The sequence below is a fragment of the Cottoperca gobio genome, chromosome 24 (assembly GCF_900634415.1).
Source record: "Cottoperca gobio chromosome 24, fCotGob3.1, whole genome shotgun sequence".
In the NCBI taxonomy this organism is placed as follows: Eukaryota; Metazoa; Chordata; class Actinopteri; order Perciformes; family Bovichtidae; genus Cottoperca; species Cottoperca gobio.
The window spans coordinates 19,209,026-19,226,002 of record NC_041378.1 but is presented as its reverse complement, the minus strand read 5'-3'; the positions used below and the strand labels follow the sequence as shown (position 1 = coordinate 19,226,002).

General features: G+C 42.1%; 1 protein-coding gene across 1 annotated transcript in view; it reads left to right on the top strand.

The window, feature by feature from the left end:
* Positions 1 to 289: 289 nt before the first annotated feature.
* The window catches only part of LOC115003959 (centromere-associated protein E-like), a 38,036-nt gene continuing 21,348 nt past the window's right edge, over positions 290 to 16,977 (top strand). Inside the window, 28 exon segments of the mRNA XM_029425898.1 lie at positions 290 to 445; positions 3,278 to 3,387; positions 3,506 to 3,595; positions 3,708 to 3,826; positions 3,919 to 4,038; positions 4,643 to 4,724; positions 4,821 to 4,888; positions 4,966 to 5,037; positions 5,169 to 5,220; positions 5,367 to 5,454; positions 5,836 to 5,965; positions 6,254 to 6,373; positions 6,496 to 6,648; positions 6,735 to 6,885; positions 6,989 to 7,088; positions 7,697 to 7,892; positions 8,116 to 8,172; positions 8,495 to 8,653; positions 9,264 to 9,338; positions 9,568 to 9,601; positions 9,604 to 9,635; positions 10,433 to 10,564; positions 11,550 to 11,727; positions 11,828 to 11,982; positions 14,718 to 14,897; positions 15,033 to 15,182; positions 15,315 to 15,476; positions 15,655 to 15,888. Of these exon segments, the coding sequence (XP_029281758.1) occupies positions 390 to 445; positions 3,278 to 3,387; positions 3,506 to 3,595; positions 3,708 to 3,826; positions 3,919 to 4,038; positions 4,643 to 4,724; positions 4,821 to 4,888; positions 4,966 to 5,037; positions 5,169 to 5,220; positions 5,367 to 5,454; positions 5,836 to 5,965; positions 6,254 to 6,373; positions 6,496 to 6,648; positions 6,735 to 6,885; positions 6,989 to 7,088; positions 7,697 to 7,892; positions 8,116 to 8,172; positions 8,495 to 8,653; positions 9,264 to 9,338; positions 9,568 to 9,601; positions 9,604 to 9,635; positions 10,433 to 10,564; positions 11,550 to 11,727; positions 11,828 to 11,982; positions 14,718 to 14,897; positions 15,033 to 15,182; positions 15,315 to 15,476; positions 15,655 to 15,888 (3,255 nt within the window). The 5' untranslated portion in view covers positions 290 to 389.

Below are 16,977 nucleotides of genomic sequence, written 5' to 3'. Positions count from 1 at the left end.
GGCGCTACCATATTAACTTAACTTTTTGGTGCAATAATGACATTTTAAAAACGTTTTTTTCTTTCAGAGCATTTTGCCCATATATGGCCTATTAATCTTTCTTTTTTTAAATACATTTTTAAAAAGCACAATTGCCGTTAAAACTTAATAAACCGTTTTTTCACGACCATCCCTTATGGATCTGTCCACCTGATGACGTTCACCAATCAAAACAAAGTTTGAGAGTTTAAAACCCGAGACGGTTTTATTTTAAACTGAAGGAGTCACTCACTTTTTTTTGTGAGCACGCGTCAGTTTATTGGGAGTCTGTAGTTGTTTATTGTGATTTATGGAAGATGTTTTAGTTTGCCTGCTCATTTTATGTATGGTGGGTGACTATCACAAAGAAAATGTCAGAAGAATCCGCAGTAAAAGTCTGTGTTCGAGTCCGTCCCCTTATAGCGAGGTAAGTTTTGTGCCATCAGCTAAATTAGCATTAGTCAATTACAAGTTCGGAGTTTAATACTAATGCTAAATGTTGACGTTACTGATGTAATTTCAATGCTCAGAATCGTTAGCTTACTTGTGACAATAATATTTATGGACGTTAACGGGGGTAACGTATTGTAGAACAGGTGACGTTACAATTTCTTGTACGATAATTTTTTTCTTTACTAAGCTAGTGATGTGGAGCCATAGGATTAGACGTTTATCGGTAACGTTAACTCTACAGGACTGTCTCAGAAAATTTGAATATTGTGATAAAGTTCTTTATTTTCTGTAATGCAATTTTAAAAAAACAAATGTCATACATTCTGGATTCATTACAAATCAACTGAAATATTGCAAGCCTTTTATTTTAATATTGCTGATTATGGCATACAGCTTAAGAAAACTCAAATATCCTATCTCTAAATATTAGAATATCATGAAAAAGTATACTAGTAGGGTGTTCAACGAATCACTTGAATCGTCTAATTAACTCAACACCTGCAAGGGTTTCCTGAGCCTTGAAAAACACTCAGCTTGGTTCAGTAAACTAAATCACAAGTATGGGGAAGACTGCTGATCTGACTGCTGTCCAGAGGACCATCATTGACACCCTCCATCAGGAGGGTAAGACACAAAAAGAAATGTCTCAAAGAGCAAGCTGTTCACAGAGTGCAGTTTCAAAGCACATCCACAAAAAGTCTGTTGGAAGGGGGAAATGTGGCAGGAAACGCTGCACAACCAAGAGAGATGACCGCAGCCTTAACAGCATTGTGAAGAAGAGTCGCTTCCAGAATTTGGGGGAGCTTCAAAGACAGTGGACTGAAGCTGGAGTCCAGGTATCAAAAGCCACTGTTCACAGACGTGTCCGGGAAATGGGCTACAATAGCCGTATTCCCATGGTCAAGCCACTTCTGAACTCAAGACAACGGAAGAAGCGTCTGACTTGGGCTATGGAAAAGAAGCACTGGACAGTTGCAGAGTGGTCCAAAGTCCTCTTTTCAGACGAAAGCAAGTTTTGTATTTCATTTGGAAGTCAAGGCGCCAGAGTCTGGAGAAAGGCTGGAGAGGGGCAAAATCCAAGTTGCTTGAAATCCAGTGTGAAGTTCCCACAGTCAGCGATGGTTTGGGGAGCCATGTCAGCTGCTGGTGTTGGTCCACTGTGTTTCATCAAGCCCAGAGTAAATGCAGCTGTGTACCAAGAGATTTTAGAGCACTACATGCTTCCGTCTGCTGAAAAGCTCTATGGAGATGAGGAATTCATTTTCCAGCATGATCTGGCACCTGCCCACAGTGCCAAAACCACCAGTAACTGGTGTACTGACCATGGCATTACTGTCCTCGATTGGCCTGCCAATTCCCCTGACCTGAACCCCATAGAGAATATGTGGGGTATTGTGAAGAAGAAGCTGAAAGACACCAGACCCAACAATGCTAATGAGCTAAAGGCCGCTATTGAAGCATCCTGGGCATCCATAACACCTCAGCAATGCCACAGGCTGATTGCCTCCATGCCACGCCGCATTGATGCAGTAATCCGTGCAAAAGGATTCCCAACCAAGTACTGAGTGCATTAATGGACATTTTCAAATGTTTGATTTTGTTTTGCTGTTATAAATCTTTTTTTTTACTTGGTCTGAGGAACTATTCTAATTTTTTGAGATAGGATTTTTGAGTTTTCTTAAGCTGTAAGCCATAATCAGCAATATTAAAATAATAAAAGGCTTGCAATATTTCAGTTGATTTGTAATGAATCCAGAATGCATGACATTTTTTTTTTTTTTTAATTGCATTACAGAAAATAAAGAACTTTATCACAATATTCTAACAGAGTCCTGACAGTCCTGTATTGTCTGCATTTACAGTTACAAGAATAATTGGGATTTTTTTTGTTTTAATGTAAAACAACTAAATACATGTCTAATTTGAATGCTACATTTTATATCCATAAAAGCACAGTTACAGCAAAAAAAAAAAAAAAGCCAAAGCAAATATTTGGTTTCAGTCCAAATGCTTTAGAAAAAGTGGTTTGCCAACTCAGGGGGTACAATGGTGGCAGCCCTGGTATTGAACTCACAACCTTCAGGTGTTGTATTTGAAAGGCGTATCACTACCACCCAGCTATATTTAGCTATTTCTCTATGAATTCAAAGGCTTTCTTTATACTTTGTATTGATTCACTTGTATTGTATAATCATTTTATACGTGTTTCAATGACTCAAGACTAAGAGAATAAATGAAGTGAAATGTTTACTTGAAGATTGCATTAGCTTATTGGAAAAGCCAAAAGGCCAACACAGTTATTACTGTTCATCCTGTGGGGAACAGGTATGGCTGTACCAGATTGTATGGCAATCCGTGCAAAAGCTGTTGAGGTTTTTCAGTCCGGCCAAAGTCGATGTAACACGCATTGCCGATGCCCTCCCTATGTTTAGGTCTTTCAAGAGAAAACATTCAGAGATGAGGAATAAATAGTTGATTTGGCAAATGTACGGAGTAAACATCGGAGTATGTTCCTAGTGCGCTGATGTACAGTATATACGGGGATTATATTTTCACAAAATAAACAATAAATAAAATGATCTGTGATGTTTTTGACATAGACTTTTCATGATCTAATAATTACTCCTCCAAATATCACATTTTGCTTTAGCTGAGCTTCCAAACGTCATCAAATCTTCAGAGGCGTTTTAGCAATTTAGCCACAATTGAATTCTCACGGAGCAACACTAAATCGTATCTCTTGATTGTTGTCGACAAAGTCTTTTAATGTTTCCATATTTGTCTTCATTGTATGTCCTTGTTACAGAGAAGACAGTGCTGCATCAGACAATGCAGAGCCCGTCCAGTTTTGGAAAGCCGAGGATGATTCCCTTCATCAGCTCAATGAGGGGAAACTCATTAAGAGCTTTAGTTATGGTATGTTTTGCAGCATGTATAGGATTTAAGAAGTAGGTTTACTGGATTGTGTGGCTCATTTGCAATATTTAGCACAGAGTCTTAACAGCAATCTGCGTTCCTCCTCTGTTGTTCACAGACCGAGTGTTCGCTGAAGAAGAAACAACCAATCAGCTGTACCAGGTCATTGCTAAACCTCTTGTTGTTTCCACTGTTGAGGGATACAATGGTATGTAATGGAAACGGAATACAGTGAGACCTGTCTTATGTTGCACCAAACACTTGCAGTAGCTGCATAGTGTTTATTTTGTGTATACATCTATTCTGTGTTTGATCCACAGGAACCATATTTGCTTATGGACAGACTTCTTCCGGAAAGACTTTCACCATGATGGGGAGTGACCGTACTCCTGGAGTGATACCTCTGGCTGTGGAGGACGTCTTCCATACCATCAAAAATGTATGCATTGTATTGCATGTTTGAAATGCGGCACAGTTTTATTTTAGTAATCACTGTTTTTTCTAACCGATGACTTGTCTTTTGCCCCAAAGTTTCCAAAGAAGGAGTTCCTTCTTAGAGTTTCTTACATGGAAATCTACAACGAAACTGTGAGTGATCTGCTCGTTGATAGCTGGAAGAGAAAACCCCTGGAAGTCAGAGAGACAATCGATGTAAGCGGACTAGTGCAGTGTCTGTTTTATCAAATCTGAATCCCTTATCAAGTCTTTTTAGGTCTAGTTTTCAACAGTGGCATGTAACGCATATTAGAATGAACAAAATCTCAATCAATGTAGATCTGTAATCACCTTTGGTTGCGTAAGAAGGCAGAAATAGTTTTTAGTGGCGGCCTGGTTAATGTTCACAACATGCAAATAAATGAATGGGTGTTGCGTAATGTTCATCATGTTTCGAACACATTCTAATAACAAATGCAGCCTTCTTACTGTTACGCTGAAAACACCAGGCAGCAGAGAAGGTCATCTCGCTGCATTAATAAAAAAATCCTGCGGAGACATTATACGACTCTGTTTGCTGATTGGCTGCAGGTATTTTCTGGCCGCAACTTGCCGGCAAACTAAAACAATCCACAACGACATTTGTAGACAAAATCACTGAAATACCCTTTTTTATTGAGGTCATTTAAGTTATTCTACTGGGCCTAAGCTCTTTTATAACATTCTTCAAAGTCTAGGAACACTGAATGCCAGAAACTCTGAAAATATGTTTTTTCTTATTTCACATGATCTTCATGATTGTGTCTTGAAAAACATGCAGAAAAACATCTATGTATCTGACCTGACGGAGGAAGTGGTCACGTCTCCTGCACAAGCCCTGGCCTGGGTTCGGAAAGGAGAAGGTGAGATCTGAGATGACTGGACATGAGAATGCTGTCTCCAGGATGTTCAGGCAGACTGTTTAACAACCATGTGTTTTCTGCACTCTGCCTCTGTAGAGAACCGTCACTATGGAAAGACAAAAATGAATGAGCGGAGCAGCCGCTCGCACACCAATTTCCGAATGGTAAGCAACACCACAACTTACAGGAACATGTAGCTTTCTGGGGAAATCTGGATTGTTCATGATTAAGTTCTTCTTAGATCCTGGAAAGCCGAGAAAGGACCGACCCATCCGGTGAAAATGCTGATGGAGCCATTATTGTGTCTCATTTGGTGAGCTCGCTCTTTTCTTTTATTGGCTTGTTTTCTTTGTTTCTGTTACCTTTGCTGTCTTTCTTATTGTCTGTATCATTGTTTGCATTTGATCATTATTTGTTCACTAGCAATTTTGCTTCATCTTCTAGAATTTAGTTGATCTAGCTGGATCTGAGAGAGCAAGTCAAACAGGAGCAGAAGGTAAGGTGGTGTTAAAGCCACAGATAATTTTAGATTACTGATTGAAGCTGCATGAAAGGCAACTCGCCCTGATGCTATGTTAGAGTTACTGATTCTACAATGCAGTGTGCCGAGTTACCAGTAATCCATCTGTTTTGATATCCTAGGCACACATTTCAAAGAAGGTTGCAATATCAATCGCAGCCTGTTTACACTCGGCCAAGTGATGAAGAAACTGACAGATGAAAGCCAGAAGTGAGTAAACTTGCAATGACGTTACCGCTCCTGTAAACATAACTGATCAGTTATCATTTCTACTGTTCATACATTCAATCCAATAGCTGTGTGTGTGTTGTAGGATATCATCATTGTTGATCAGTGTGGAAATGTTCTTTCTGAGCAGAGTCTCACTGCTCCAGATATATGTCCACTGGCCACACACACACACACACGTATAATACTATAATATTTATTTGTTAATGTTTAGTTATTTATATAGCTCCAGTTCCATCATTTGGGAGTAAACAATTAATGTTTACATTAAAAACGCCTTTTAAAATGTTTATTAAGAGCTCCTTTTTATGTGTTGAACATTAATTCAAAGGTTCTGACACTAAACACATCTTCTCTCTTTAGGGGCTTCATTAACTACAGAGACAGTAAGCTAACCCGCATCCTGCAGAACTCCTTGGGTGGAAACGCTAAAACGGTCATAATCTGCACCATCACTCCTGTCTCTCTAGATGAGACCCTCAGCACTCTGCAGGTTGGTGAAATATGCAGAGTTCTGTCCTGTACACCTAAACCTCTACAGTGCCTAAATATTCACTTAAATATTCAATTGTTAGATTTGTGATACTAAATGGTGTGGCACATTTAATATGGTTAGCTCCTTTCCCCCTGTACATTTACGCAAGATAAAACACTGCAGCTTTGCAGGTGGATGTCTGTCCAGAAAGTGCAGTTATGAGAATTTAAAACATGGACTGTTGGAGCCAACATCAGACTGAGAAATCAAAGCAGATTATGTTTCCCAAAATGTTTATTTCATTAGTTTGCCAGCACTGCAAAGAAAATGAAGAACGACCCTCATGTGACGGAGGTGTCTGATGATGGGGCTCTGCTCAAAAGGTATCGCAATGAAATTGTAGACCTCAAACGTCGACTTAACGAGGCAAGTCTCATCCCCGATCCCTTTTCTTTCTTATGTCATGTTCTATTGCGATGTGCCTATCACTGCAAGTCCCATTGTAACAGCACTTTCTACCCACTGACCTGTGGATGATCTCCCTCCAGGTTTCTTCAGTCACACAGACCACAGCGATGGAGAAAAAGGTTCTCTCCCAGCTGCTGCAAGAAAAGGATCAGCTCCAGAGAGAACAAGAAGACCGGATCAGAAACCTGACCAAAATGCTGGTCACCAGCTCAAACCTGATTCCTGTTCGAAATGTAACTATGACTCAAAATGACGCTGTAGTACACCCTTTTCTTCAGTACCATAGTCATAATGGCTCTTGTCCTGTTTTTTTTTTAAGCTTCCAAAACGCAGGGTCACGTGGGGAGGTAAGATGGTCAGAGTTGCCCGTCGGTCTACATGTGATGGGGGTTCATCTGACCTTAGCTTTGCACAATCTTTCACTCGGAAGAGGAAAGCCGACGGCTCCTGTCTGATGGAACTGGATGAAGGTAAGGAGGACCACATAAAATAAAAAGGTAAATGCAATCTGCAAATCATATTTCACATGCATTCTGATAATCACTTTAATGCATACATGGTGTGTTTTAACAGATGACGAGGATTTTGACTCTCGCTGGGAGATTCCTGATGAGCCTTCAGATGAAATGGATATGAGTCGGAGTTCTGTGACTGTTCGAAGCTTTGAAGACAGGTGAATGTCTTGATGCTAATAATGTTTATAGTGGTTTTCACTTTTAACTACTCGTATCATCAGGACAGTGAGATGTGTGATATATCATGAATTTGAGCTTGGTTTTCCTGTTTCATTAACATGGGGATCGGTGACATGAATAAAGTCTTGTATCACAAGTTAAACCTTTTTATAAAAAACAAACTTTATCATATTTGTTTAAACTGTCACTTTATCCTGATTTACTGCATGAGAGATAATCTGCATCCTCCTGGCTCTTAATGGCTTTTGCTACCCAACCGCCCCAAAGGAGAACAACCAATCACAGCTGAGGAGTCTCTAACACAGTGGCAATCACTGCTCATGAATTTGGATCAATCTGTCAAACAGGCAGCGCTAATCAAATATGAATTAAGATTCTGTTACAGCATGGACTATTTCTTGCCTCCAAATGTTTTCAGAAACATATTTTAGTGTATTGTTAAGCTGTAAAATGAGAGTTTGCTTGTGCTGGTGGGCGGTGCTTGGTTTTGACTCGAGCGTTTTCAACGGCTCACATACGGCTACAGTATGAGTGTTTGTAGGTAGTTTACAGTTCAACACATCTGTATGTTATATCTTTTTTCCAGTCCCAAAGACTTTGTGTCTCGAGACCGTATGTGTGAGCTTTCTGGGAAAGTTTCCAACTTAGAGCTGCAGCTAGAGATGGAGGCCCAGCAGAAACAGGAGGCCGTGGACAAAATACAGGCAACAGAACAGAGGGCAGCAGAGCTGGAGCAGAAGCTTGAGATGGCGGTCCAGCAGAAACAGGAGGCTGTGGAAAAGGTGGAGATGTTGAGCTTGAAATTGTCAGACGTGGAGAGTTGGCATGAAGAACGAAGGCACACCCGGCTATGCTGTGTTGAAATATACATGCTTTCTTGTCTCTAAGTAAGAGGAGAAATCCTCAATTACACCTGAGAGTAGCACCTTAGGCATACTGATCATTGACTTTTGACTTGGTTGTGTTAACTGCTTTTAGTACTAATCTTCATACCTTGTTTTCCAGAAGACAAATGAGTTTGCAGAGACAATCCAGCTGTGTGAAACTCTGGCTACAGAGAAGGTAATGAACGACGGCACAGCCAGCACAGAGCGCTTTTACAGCTGATCATGTGCAAGCAGATGTACTCATCCCACAACTTAACTTATCGTGTGTATTTATGTTTGTAATATTCTGTATGTATGTAATGTTGTTATATTATATACAGTTTGTTGTGGAGAAACTATCGTACTCCTCAAGGCTTAATGTAGGACTATCCAAACGGTCTCTTAGCCAATTAAAGTTAACCTGGCTTTAAAGGCCAAGCAAGTCTTAACCTTGTGGCAATGCATTTCAAGTGGAAGTGCTTACTGCTGCTTATATGCATTAAATTGTATGTTTATAGGACGTGGTGCTTGCTGAGCGGGACTATCTAAAGCAGGAGCTTGGGATGTTCATAGAGCAGATTGAATGTCTGGAGAAAGAGAAAGCAGCTCTGTCTCAGGAGAAGAGAGAGACGGATGAGTTCTTGTCTCTTGAGAACGAGTTCATGAAAGAGCATGAGGTAAATGATTTGATTCCATTCAGATTCCACTTACGCTGCGTTTCCTCCACATGGTTCAGCTTCCACTGCAGATGATACCAACTCCGTGTCGGGCAGGGTGATCAGCTGTTAGGCAAAGCAACAGCGGCGTGTAAACAGGAGACTCGCTGAATTCTTTCATTGGCAGCCAAACAGACGAACGTCTGCACTTCCTTAATTGTAAGGTGTAATATAAGACGTAGTTTTGCCAACTGGCATTTGCTTTGAATCTGGGTTGAGTGGAAAAAAGAGAATGCAATCGCTATTTGCTATTTTAAAACGCCGGGTTTGTACAGGATGTCCAGTGACATGCAAGTGACTATTCCCTCTGACCAATCTGGTCTGCAGTCTTTTTTACGTCACCATTCAGTATGGACTCGGCTCGCTTGGAACCTCGGCTGAGGTAGTACTAAAACAAGTTCCAGGTACCAGGTAGTATCCCTCGTGGAAAACCAAAAAAGAGCGAGCCAAATAGATCCGAACCTTGCAGTGGAAACGCGCTATTATAATGCTTGTATTCAAGGACAGTAGAGTTGGTATTGGGTTGGGCTTTTATTTACACTACGTTCATTTTGTTTGTGTGATCTAACAGAATGAGTTGCAAAATGAGATCACCGACTTGAAAAAGACCATCGAAGGCTCTGAGCTTCAATGCCGAGAGCTTCAGGTAAGCTGGCGTGCTGAAGAGTTCCCCCTCAGGTCTGCACGTCTCGTGTCTGGTACAGTGCACACAAACATATTTCATCTGAGTTGAATATTGTCATTTCAACCATCTTTAAGCCCCAATCCACTTTTAGCTCACAGTTGAGATATTGAGTGGTTGAAGTAAGATGTGTACTATTTATATAACTCTTACGAGCCAGACCTTGTTTCGTTAAATATTGTTTTTTTTCTAGAACAAGCTAGAAAAGCTGACTGATGAACTGAAGAAGAAACTGAATTTGCAGAGGACCTTCAGAGTATGGTATGTGTCTTTTTAATTGTTAGTGTTGGGCGTTATGATGATGTATACTGTTTAACGGTAGAAATGTTTCCACCTGCAATCCCGTTTCTACCGTAATATAGAGTTGCCTATACCTATACCCCTGTGTGTCTTATCACTTTTAAAAAATCATAAAGACACAGCATCAAGTCAGTCAATGGAATCCCTTTTTTGGCAGAGATGTGCAGAAGCTGTTACAGTAAGGCAGGCTTCCTCAGGCCCGATGATTAATACGAGTGATTCCCTGAAAAATGTCTGCATTCACAATGGATTGGTTGACAAACTAATACAAATTCATGTCACTTAAATTCAAAATTGTTTTATTGGCATGTCTCGAGAGTGCGACGGTATATAACCGCGTCTCAATCAATCCCGTATTGGGTTCTTGAATTTGAGGGAATTGTTTCTGGAACCCTTGAATTTGATGATTAAGAAGTTGTGGGAACCCTGATCTACTTTATATGATTAGATGAAACGTAGTTTCAGAATTGGGTGTAATGGTAAGAACCTGCCACTGTTTTGAAGCCCGAATGAGTATCTTTACAAAAGTAGGAAAATTAGGAATGGCAAAATATTTTTTTATGCTGAAAAAACAGGGTGCAAACTGTAACTGACCTAAAATCTGAATAGTTTGCATGTGAAATGTCGTATGGGAGTATCGGTTGAATATGAAGCATTACAAGGTTTAACGTGTAGGAGCTGAAAGCAGTCGAATTGATCAAAACATGAAGCAGGTGACTTCTGTCAGCTGGCTAACTCTGTCGCGTTGCCTCCTTCAGAGCGGTAAGGACTTGGTGCAGGAGGTGGTGTCGCTTCGTCGCTCTCTAGATGACGCTGAGGGGCTCAGCAGAGATGCAAAGAAGGACTGGGCTGTCCTGCGCAGCCAAAATATGGCAGTGGAGGAGATGAATGTAAGTGAGATTATCACACAACACTTCGAGTGTCGGAAAATCTACTTGGACGTTAAATAAGGTGGTTTAAATGAATGTTCGGCACAAATTACGTGTTAATGTCGTTTCTTGTATGAATTTGTTTTTCAAAAAAGAGATGGGACGCCCCCGTGGTTTAGGCGTTGAGACCCTAAGACACCAACTTTTGCTTCAAATATGATTTAGGGATGTTTGTTATTAATATAACAATAATATTGTAGTAATTATCGTCCAAAATGATGTGACATTGCATAGTTTTAATCTTAAAAACCAGCATATACCTGTGGCCTGCTAACCACTAAGGGGCCGTACACATGCGCTGCGCCCCCCCAACGGAACCCCGCGCCCCCCTTGAAATTGAATGTGTTTTTTTAACTTTTCACATTGAACAGCTGCTCTTCTATTAGATAAATAACAAGCGTTTAAGTTATGTGCACGTTTCAGTGTCTACTGCTTTGCGCATTCATTCTCTCCCCCGCTCTGTTTTGCGAAGGGCGGGGCTCCGCTCCTGACACACACATGCGCACACACCTACAGTCAGAGACGGAGGAGAGGAGAGAACTAAAGAAATCCCGACCACGCACTCTTCTTGCTGCGTGGTTGCTGCATTTTACTCACTTTTTTATGATGTATAAAAGCAGTTAGCCTTTTTGAATTCTACTAATATCACATATGTACTATCATACAAACCAGTGGATGCTCACCTTTTCAGGCAGTCTGGGTCTTTGTTTGGTCTGCACCAGAGTTTGATTGACAGCTTTCACACCAAACTTTAAGAACTGAACCCAATGGGCAAACTCAGCCGAAAACGATGTCTTAAGTAGTTTGTAATCAACAATGTTTAGTGCATGGTACCTGGTCTGTTTGTTTTCATCATGATTGTGTAATACTTGTACTAGTGACATCAAGACCAATATCTGTATCTTTTTATTTATTAAATTTTTCTTGTCTCGTATCTCCTCTCCAGGTGACTCTGAGTGCCAACCATGAGAAGATGGAAGCTGAGGTGAAAAGCCTGCACTTCCAACTTGACACGGAGAAGTCACGCAACAGAAAGATGCAGAGCGATCTCCAAAAAGAGCTGAGTGTGGCATTTGACGAGAACACAAAGCTCACCACACTGCTAGATGGAAAAGTCCCAAAAAGTAGGTTTGAAGTCGGCGAGTTTCTAAAACTCTGCAAATTAGGTTAGAAAAGCAGACATTCAGATTCAGGTGAGAGTTGTAAGATGTTATCTGTCTCCAGATCTGATGCACAGCATGGAACTTGAGAGAACAGTGGCCCACCTGAACAGAGAGCTCACTGTGTCTCATGAAGCAGAGGGATCCCTCAAAGCTCAGCTGGAGGAGCTAGCTTCTTTCCAGACTCTTCCAGAGAAGCTGGACAGTTTGATGACGCAGGTGAGTCCTCCAAACATCGTCCAAGGTGCCTGATTGAGATGGAGGGCATATTACAGTGATGGCGGGGCTAATCTGTCATAGTTCTTAGATATTGCAACATGCTTCTGGAAATTCCCTCCTGGAATTGTAGTTTCACTTACCTCGTGTCACTGGGCGCATGCGTTGTAGTTTTACTTATTTTAACCTCAGCAAGATGTTTGCTCTTCCCAAACGTGGCTAACGATTCCGCTCTGTAGCCCCGGCCCATCCAGTCTTAGTTTATTTCCCTTGTGACGCAGTCAATATGTTGATGGAAGTCAGGCATAACCTTCTTAGCCTGATTTGACGTCTCCAGCAACAATGAGTGCAGCGTCAGGATTACAGGTCTGTGAGCAGTTTAGGTCTTTGCAAAGATCCGACAGGGAGGCTTCTGTGTTTGTGGTGAGTAGACCATTGTGATAATGACTGATTATGATTCCCTTGGTAGTAAGTACAGTGCATTTGACAATAAATCCAGATCAGCTGAGCAGGAATTAATATTCCCATTGTCCGCCAATCCTTATTCACCATAAAGCACCCGCCGCCTCCTTTTTTTCCACACAGAGGTAGTCTGAACATCTATTGCTGTTTAATTTTTACTGAGAAACACGTGTCACGTGGGGAAAAAATAGGACACGCATTCCAAATCTCTAGATGATTTTAGAGTATTATTGTGTATTCTTTATCTTGTGTATTATATTCTACAGTTGTATCTCTCTCTTCTAGTGTCGATATATTTACTGTGTATTAATGTGTGTCAGTCAGTTCATCAGAGCAGACTGCTGAAACTCAGAGTCTAAAGATCTCTGCTCTCTTATGATCTTCACGTGGAGCTCAGATATGTGTGTCACTGGGGGCTGTACGCTCCGTGTAACGCGGCAGAGACGAGGGAATGATTCGTTATTGTTTCGTCTTTCGCTCTGACCTAGTACTGCTTCCCTGGAGGGGAGCGTGCAGTCGCTACAGAGGCTCTGATACGGCCGGTGTATATCTCAGCACCGGGAGTCACAGCGGGCTGATGCAGAGCTGAGTCTAACTTGTGTAACGGCAGCAACAGAAAGTTTGGCGATCCCGAGGAGAGTCGTCTAAATTGGTGTAATCTGCTAACATAAGATCTGTCCGTCTCCCTGTCTAATATTATTTAAGTGTTTTAAATTCAAACGCATTAAACCTTTTAAACAGGAATGTTTCCCATTGAGATTCAGAATCTCTTCAACAAGGGAGTCCTGGCCAAGGCGGCAGCATAAAAAAAACGTTTCACATCAAAGAGTAAAGGCCCTGTCACACATCAGTATGACAGAAACGTATGCCGGCGCATACAAAATATCGGCAATAGGTTGATATAAATTAAGGGTAAGTTGTGATCGTTTGAAGGACGCAGACGTTACGCCAAACACACCAGACGTACACAGTTCCGTATGGCAGAAACATGCCGGCGTATATGAAAATGAGCTGAAAATGTGTCAGAGTCCAAATACGTCCAACTTTTCCACAGCGGTGTTGTAGCTGACGTATACATAACGAGTACATAATGAATTATTATACGTATGTCAAACATTGCTAGCGTATCACTTACCTATTTAAAACGTATCGGAGCGTCTGGCCAACGGAGCTGGAAATGTGCCATCTGGTTCACGTCATGCTGATGCTGGAGAACGGGTAACATGCTGAACGCTAGCTGTACTGTAGAAACACGTTTAATAAGTTACTCCGTCGTCAGGCATCATCTTAACATAGGGTAGGAATAGATTATCCACTCGTTATCAATACATTGGCTGTCGGATTCACTGTCAGCCGACGTAGCCGATATCTAACGTAGTCACGTAGGTATTCACGTACTATATTGGACTACGTATTCTCTATTCACGTATGTCTAACGTAACGTCTGCATATCTTATGAAGCACACGTCGGGTATGTCTGGTAATTTCGAACATGCTCAAAACATCAGCATTCAACAACGCACCCCAGTGTAACACAGTGAGCTCTTAACGAATACTACTTATACCTTACCTTATATCTACGCACACCAGCGTAACACAGTGAGCTCTTAATGAATACTACTTATACCTTACCTTATATCTACGTACACCAGCGTAACACAGTGAGCTCTTAATGAATACTACTTATACCTTACCTTATATCTACGCACCCCAGTGTAACACAGTGAGCTCTTAATGAATACTACTTATACCTTACCTTATATCTACGTACACCAGCGTAACACAGTGAGCTCTTAACGAATACTACTTATACCTTACCTTATATCTACGTACACCAGCGTAACACAGTGAGCTCTTAATGAATACTACTTATACCTTACCTTATATCTACGTAAACCAGCGTGTTACTGATATTTTGTATACATTATGCATTTGTTGAGCACTCGTCTGATACATTTTGTATCAGGAAGTGATACTCTATCAATAGGTTAGACATGCGTATCTGTATACATTCACTTCATTTAAACGTGAGAAGCACCACTGCAAGAAAAACTGAATGAGATGCAGCAACTGATGAAGGATTTATTACATTAGATGAAGCTTGTTTGTTTGCCTACGTGGAAGATTCAGACATGGCATTCCTTGTTAAGTCAGAGACCTTTGCTGTCATCTTTTCTCTGGTTATTGCGTTTGTTCTTGCATTACAAACTGTAGATCAATTAAGTAATAATACCATAAACGCAACCAATATATAGTTTTTATTTGAATAATTCTAGCTGGATCAGCTGACTGGAGAGCTTCATTGTGTGCGAGCTGAGAAAGACGCTCTCCTGTCTGCGCAGAGTGCTGATGCTCAGAGTTCTGCGGAGGAGATGGAGAAGGTGCTCTCTGCAGTTACAACTCTCACTGCAGAGCGAGACCAGCTCCAGATGGACATGCAGGAAAATGTAGAGATGGTGAGTGACCATGTGACTGCTTTGCCGGTCCACATTTGAAAATGCATTCATTACATACAGCTGTGTTGTGTTGGCCGTTTTGTGTTTTCTCTACATGTTGTATTCAAAATAATTGAAAAACAAATTGCCAAACAGATGATTGAACATCAGGAGGAGCTGAGGTCAGCCCTGGAGAAGAATCGTGAAAAGATGGAGCGGATCAAACAGCTGGAGACTGCACAAACATCAGAACAGGACGGGCCTCCCAATGAGAGGAGTGTGCAGATGGAGGAGCTGCAGACACTTGTATGAGTTTCTTAATGCATCTAGAAAACTGGGTCTTTGTTTACTAAATGTAATCTTGTAAGATACTATTACAATAACGCTGTGCTTACTTCAGCTTTAAAGAATATCACTCGTGGTGGTAATCTCTTTCAGATGATCGAAAACCAGGAGGAGCTGAGAGTGTCTCAGGAGAAGGTCAAAGTTCTCCAAGATGAGATCAACGTGCTGACGAGTCAAATGGCAAAGCTGGAGAGCAGACCAAGCGTTGGGAGTGATGCAGAGACTACCTTCCAGGTGCAAGAGCTCCACAATCAGGCAGGACTACAATTCTTTATACATAAAGAACACACAGCAAACCTGCTGTCTAATGCTGACTGACCTCTTGATGGATCAACTGATGTAGACACATTTTGAAATGCATAATAAGCAAGCTTATTAAAATACAGATCGTATAGTCATGTATTTCAATAAGGTCTTCATTCTTTCCTGACAGACTCAGAGACTGACTGAGGAGCTTGAGAGTGTGCGAGCAGAGAGAGACTGTCTGCAGTCTGAGAGGACGGCCGACACTCAGACGCACAGTGAGGCGATGGAGAAGCTGCTGTGCAGAGCGACGTCTCTCAGTGAGGAGAGGGATCAGCTGCAGGAGATACTGGAGGGACTGAGGCAGGACAAGAAGCAGCTCAGAGCAGAGCTGGAGGACAGGATGGATATGATGCAAACTGAGGTGTGTGTGTGTGTGTGCTTTCCTGTTTCCATCCCCCCCAGGCTGTTTCCATCAGTTATTTTTGTATTTGGGTAATTGTGAGGCGAGACTCAATTTGTAAAGCTTTATATCCTCCTACAACCATCCATCCATCCATCGTCTACCGCTTTCAACGTAAAGGAGCAGCGGCTCTACTCCGAGTCTCTCACGGATGGCTGAGCTTCTCACCCTATCTCTAAGGGAGACGCCAGCCACCCGTCTGAGAAAACACATTTCGGCCGCTTATACCCGTGATCTCGTTCTTTCGGTCATGACCCAGCCTTCATGACCATAGCTGAGGGTAGGAACGAAGATCGACCGGTATATTGAGAGCTTTGCCTTCTGGCTCAGCTCTCTTTTCGTCACAACAGTGCGGTAAAGTGACTGTAATACCGCCCCCGCTGCTCCGATTCTCCGGCCAATCTCTCGCTCCATCGTCCCCTCACTCGCGAACAAGACCCCGAGCTACTTGAACTCCTGCACTTGGGGTAATGGCTCATTCCCTACCCGGAGTAGGCAATCCACCGGTTTCCTGCTGAGAGCCATGGCCTCAGATTTAGAGGTGCTGATCCTCATCCCAACCGCTGCACACTCGGCTGCGAACCGATCCAGTGACTGTTGAAGGTCACAGACCGATGATGCCATAAGGACCACATCATCTGCAAAGAGCAGCAATGAGATCCTCAGGTCACCGAACTGCAACCCCTCTCCTCCACGACTACGCCTCGATATCCTATCCATGAAAATCACGAACAGGATTGGTGATAAAGCGCAGCCCCGGCGGAGGCCAACATTCACTGGAAATGAGTCCGACTTACTGCCGAGTATCCGGACACAACTCTCGCTTTGGGCGTACAGGGATTGGATGGCCCTCAAAAGTGACCCCCTCACCCCATACTCCCGCAGCACCTCCCACAGTATCACCCGGGGGACCCGGTCATACGCCTTCTCCAGATCCAAAAAACACATGTAGACCGGATGGGCGTACTCCCAGGCCACCTCCAGGATCCTTGCAGGAGTAAAGAGTTGGTCTGTTGTTCCACGACCAGGACGGAATCCGCATTTTTTGAT